Source organism: Helianthus annuus, chromosome 12 (assembly GCF_002127325.2).
Source record: "Helianthus annuus cultivar XRQ/B chromosome 12, HanXRQr2.0-SUNRISE, whole genome shotgun sequence".
NCBI classification, from domain to species: Eukaryota; Viridiplantae; Streptophyta; class Magnoliopsida; order Asterales; family Asteraceae; genus Helianthus; species Helianthus annuus.
The window spans coordinates 121,127,099-121,132,592 of NC_035444.2; the positions used below are offsets into that span (position 1 = coordinate 121,127,099).

General features: G+C 42.3%; 1 protein-coding gene across 1 annotated transcript; it reads left to right on the forward strand.

The window, feature by feature from the left end:
• The first annotated feature begins 3,729 nt into the window (after window positions 1–3,729).
• LOC110893414 lies at window positions 3,730–4,179 on the forward strand. Its single transcript, XM_022140525.1, has one exon. It carries the CDS (start codon window positions 3,730–3,732, stop codon window positions 4,177–4,179), a length of 450 nt encoding a protein of 149 aa, XP_021996217.1.
• The last annotated feature ends 1,315 nt before the right edge of the window (window positions 4,180–5,494 follow it).

Here is a 5,494-nt window from a genome sequence, read left to right on the forward strand (position 1 = left end):
ACAACCCAAATGGGTCAATTAGCAACCGATGTGGCGGAATTAAAGAAAGGTAAGGGTCAACTTCCAAGCGACACTACGGTAAACCCTTCACATGGTTCGTCACGAGGTAACGTTAATATTAACCATGTTAGTGTTTTAAGAAGTGGGAAAGAGTTTAAGGCCAATTTGTCACCCGAATTGGTCGAGGGGGTGGTTGAGGACATCACGGGAATGGAAAGTGATGATGAACTTTCACCGGTTAAACCAAAAGAACCAATTATTAAAAAACCGGGTTTGGGTGAAAGTGAAAGGAATGAAAAAGTTGAGGGTGAACCGAGTCAAGTTCCATTTCCATCGGCCCTACTTGACCCGGGAAAGAAAAATTTTATTGTGTCAAGAGGTCCTCAAAAGGAGGAGATGTGGGATATGTTCAAACAAGTTAAAATAAATCTCCCACTCCTTGATGCAATAAAACAAGTCCCCGCTTATGCAAAATTCTTAAAAGAATTATGTACACAAAAAAGGCAAAACAAGAAAAAAGTGCCTAAGCGGGTGGATTTAACCGGGCAAGTGAGTGCGGTGTTGAATGGGGAGCTTCCTCCTAAGCTCCAAGATCCGGGCACGCCATTGATTAATGTACAAGTTGGTAATTTTCAAATGGCTAAGGCGTTGCTAGATCTCGGAGCCGGAGTTAGCATTTTACCGGGGGGCTTATACGACCAATATGACTTTGGTCCATTAGCAAGAGTGGAGACGACGGTTGTTTTGGCCGATTTGTCTCATAAGTTGCCTCGGGGTATGGTTCAAAATGTTATTGTAAAAATTGATGAGTTTTATTACCCGGTGGACTTCTTAGTGTTGGATTACTCATCGGCGGACCCTAAACAACAACAAAACATAATTTTGGGTCGGCCATTTTTAAGCACCGCACATGCTATTATCGATTGTAGATTTGGTACAGTTGATATGGCATTTGGAAACAGAAAAATGCGTTTGAATGTTTTTACTAACAATTCTAATGCTAACGGTGTTGATGAGTGTTTCATGGCAGACATAGTAGATGGATGCAACCCGCATGAGTATGAGGAGGATGGTTTGGATATTTGCCTGTGTGACTTTTCTGAACAGGTACATGCTTATGCACTACGGGTTGAAGAGGAAGCACAAGATGCTATGGCGATGAAAGAAGGTAGACCACCATGGACCCACCAATTCGAGGGTCTACCGGTGGAAATCGATTCGGGTACAAAACCATCATTGGAGGAACCACCAAAGTTGGAGCTCAAGGACTTGCCTAGCCATTTGAAGTACGTATTTTTAGGGGATAATGACACTTTACCGGTCATTATTGCCTCTAATTTGGAATTGGCACAAGAGCAAGCATTGATGGAGGTGTTAAGAACGAACAAGGGTGCTATTGGATGGACGATTGCCGACCTCAAAGGAATTAGTCCATCCATCGTCATGCATAAAATTATCACAACCGAAGATGCCAAACCGACACGAGAAGCTCAAAGGCGGTTGAACCCGAACCTAAGGGAGGTAGTAAAAAAAGAGGTAATTAAATGGTTGGATGCGGGAATCATCTATCCGATTTCGGATAGTGCTTGGGTGAGTCCCACCCAAGTTGTGCCTAAGTAGGCCGGCATTCAAGTAGTCAAGGATGAAAGTGGTGAACAAATTGCCACCCGACCGGTTACCGGGTGGCGGGTGTGTATTGACTACCGGAAATTGAATGCCGCCACTTCTAAGGACCATTTCCCGCTACCTTTTATTGACCAAATTATTGAAAAATTGTCGGGTCAAAAATATTATTGCTTCTTAGATGGGTATTCGGGTTATAATCAAATTGCCATACACCCGGATGACCAACACAAGACCACCTTCACATGTCCATATGGCACCTTTGCCTTTAGGCGAATGCCATTTGGTTTGTGTAATGCTCCGGCAACTTTTCAACGATGTATGATGAGTATTTTCTCGGACATGGTTGGAGAGTCGCTCGAAGTATTCATGGATGACTTCTCCATTTTTGGCACTACTTTTGAGGCTTGTCTCAACGAATTGCAAAAGGTTTTAAAAAGGTGCGTTGAGAAAAATTTAGTGCTAAGTTGGGAGAAAAGTCATTTCATGGTGCAAGAGGGCATTGTGTTGGGACATGTGATTTCGGAAAGAGGGATGGAGGTGGATAAAGCAAAGATACGGGTAATATCATCTTTGCCACCTCCTAAAAATGTTAAGGGTGTACGGTCATTCTTGGGACACGCGGGTTTTTATCGACGCTTCATTAAGGGTTTTAGTGTTATCACCAAACCCTTATGCAATTTGTTATTAAAAGATGTCCCGTTTGATTTTACTAACGAGTGTATGCAAGCTTTCACTGTTTTGAAGGAACACTTGGTCAAGGCGCCTATCTTGCAACCACCCGATTGGTCAAAGCCGTTCGAGATAATGTGTGATGCAAGCGATACCACTATTGGTGCAGTTTTGGGTCAACGGGTTGACAAGAAGCCGGTGGTTATTTACTATGCAAGCAAAACTTTATCCGAAGCGCAACTTAACTACACCACAACCGAGAAGGAATTACTAGCGGTGGTGTATGCTTTGGATAAATTTCGCTCGTATATTTGGGGAAGCAAGGTAGTGGTTTATTCGGATCATAGTGCGGTTCGGTATTTAATGGAGAAAAAGGATGCGAAGCCGCGTTTGATTCGGTGGGTCTTATTGTTACAAGAGTTTGATCTAGAGATCCGAGACAAGAAGGGAAGCGAGAATGTAGTTGTAGATCATTTGTCTAGGATTCCGGTGGAGGGGACCGATGATGTAAGTGAAATCAATGAAAGTTTCCCCGATGAGCAACTCTTAGCCGTTTCCACCTTCGTTGCACCGTGGTACGCTCATTACGTTAATTATTTGGCCACGGGTGCCATTCCAACTCATTGGACCAAAAAGCGTCGTCAACAATTTATGGTCCAAGTGAGGCAATACATTTGGGATGAGCCGGATCTCTTCAAGATCGGACCGGATCAAGTTATACGGAGGTGTGTGCCCGAGACGGAAGTGTTAGAAATCTTAACTCATGCTCATTCGGCCGCTTGCGGAGGTCATTTTAGTGGGCATAAAACCGGATATCGGGTATTATCTTGTGGGTTTTATTGGCCCACTATCTTTAAGGATGCAATTGAGTTCGCCCGAAATTGTGTAAATTGCCAAAAGATGGGTAGCATATCGAAAAGGGATGAGATGCCACTACAACCAATCTTGGTTGTAGAGATATTTGATGTATGGGGAATAGATTTTATGGGTCCGTTTCCAAATTCGAATGGCTTCCTTTATATTCTTGTGGCGGTGGATTATGTCTCGAAGTGGATTGAGGCTATTGCAACACGAACAAACGACCATTCGGTTGTTTGTAAATTTGTTCAATCCAACATCTTCTCTCGCTTCGGAATCCCGCGGGTCATTATAAGCGATGGTGGTTCACATTTCAAGAACTTTAACTTCGGAAAATTATTGAAGAGGTATAGCGTGAACCACCGAGTCGCCACACCTTACCATCCGCAAACGAGTGGACAAGTCGAAGTGTCCAACCGTCAAATCAAGGAGATCCTCATGAAAACGGTAAGAACGGATAGAAAGGATTGGTCGAGCAAGTTGGATGATGCCTTGTGGGCATACCGTATGGCCTACAAGACTCCGATTGGCACAACACCTTACCGGATGGTGTATGGTAAGGGTTGTCACTTGCCGATGGAGTTGGCGCATCGGGCGCATTGGGCGATCAAGACGGTCAACACGGATTACGACGAGGCGGGAAAGTTGAGAAAGTTACAATTGAGCGAGATAGAAGAGATTCGAGATGAGGCGTACGAATGTGCATCGGCTTATAAGGATAAGCTAAAGAAAGTGCATGATGCGAAGTTGCGCAAGAAAACGTTTGAAGTGGGGCAGAAAGTTTGGTTGTACAACTCACGATTGAAAATGTTCGCGGGCAAGCTTAAAAGCAAATGGATGGGTCCGTATGTTATTCGAAGAGTTGGGCGATTTGGTGACGTGGACATCCAAGATGAGCAAACGTTGAAACAACAAACGGTGAACGGTCACCGCTTGAAGCCGTATTTGGAAGGAAATGACATCAACAACTTGGAGCTTGACAAAGCGGGCTACATCTTACGCCCAGTAGAGGAGGAACAACCATAAGAGGCCCAGGTTTGGTGGTAGTGTACATAGTAGTTTTGTTTTGTCTTATTTTGTATATTTGCACAATTGCCATAGTTCCTCGAAGTCCGTGTTCGAAACAAGTGTGGGGACGTTCGGGTCGCGAATTGCTCTTACATTGTGTTGAGGACAACACGGGATTTTTGAGGGGGTAGGGTAATTTTTACAAGTTTTTAAAAAAAAATTACATAAAAAAAAGAAAAAAGAAAAAAAAAACGATCGAAAAATTTAAAAAAATCTGAAATTTGTCATATAAAATCTCAATTTTTGCCAAAGTATAGTTGCCCAGCATGTACCGTAATTTACGGTACAGCCGTAAATTATGGTGAGTGTTAAAAATTTTTGGGTTTTACGGTATAATCCTACTGAGTTACGATATGAGAATTGATCTTCAGTGTTTACCGTAAATTACGGTAATACCGTAATTTACGGTGGTGGATGAAAATGTTGAGGCTTTACGGTTGTTCTCTACTGAGTTACGGTGCAACTTTGACATTCAGGTCTCACCGTAATTTACGGTGAGACCGTAAATTACGGTACGCGAAAAATGAGTCTCCGTCGGTAGGGATGCCGCATGTAAATAAATAAAAAAAATAATAAATAAAATCGAATACAAACAAAGCTGACCACGGGAATAAACCCTATCCACCCATTCATCTTTCACTTTCCATCACCATCTTCCTCTTCTCTAAGAACCCACCACCTCCATTGTTCTCCCACCTTCCATCTCTCATAAAACATTCAATTCCTGTCCAAATCAAGTGGAATCTTGGTCTAAATTGACTAATTTTTCACAAGCTTTGTGATTGTGAGGAGAGATTTCAGAGAAAACGCAATTTTGGGGTCGAAGTTTGAAACCCTAGTTTGAGATAATTTGGGGGTTTTGGGATTTTTGGTTTCACAAGCATTCTTTCATCTTGAAACAAGGTATGAACACTTACTTTGCTATATTATGGTGGTACATTGTGAAGAACAAGGTGATTTAGGTTATGTATACTTGCCCACTTGCTTGTTGTTAAGATATGATTATGGAATTGGTTATTGAACATGGTTAATAGTTGTAGGTGTAGGATTTGTGGTTGAAGTAGTGAACTTTTGGGATGCTCTACATTGTAGAGACACCATGCCCAATTTTTGAAAAATTCTATACTTTTGGTTCACTAACATCTACAACTATGATAACAAGCAAGTGTGGGGAGGATTTTGAAGAGAGTGTTTAATTTTGTGGTTGTTTTTGTTGTTTGCCTCATGTGTGTAGGAAATGGCAAGGACCAAGGAAAAAGCGGGTTCAAGTTCA

Coding starts and splice junctions, on each gene's coding strand:
- LOC110893414 (XM_022140525.1), top strand. CDS start 3,730: ATGGAGTTGGCGCATCGGGCGCATTGGGCGATCAAGACGGTCAACACG.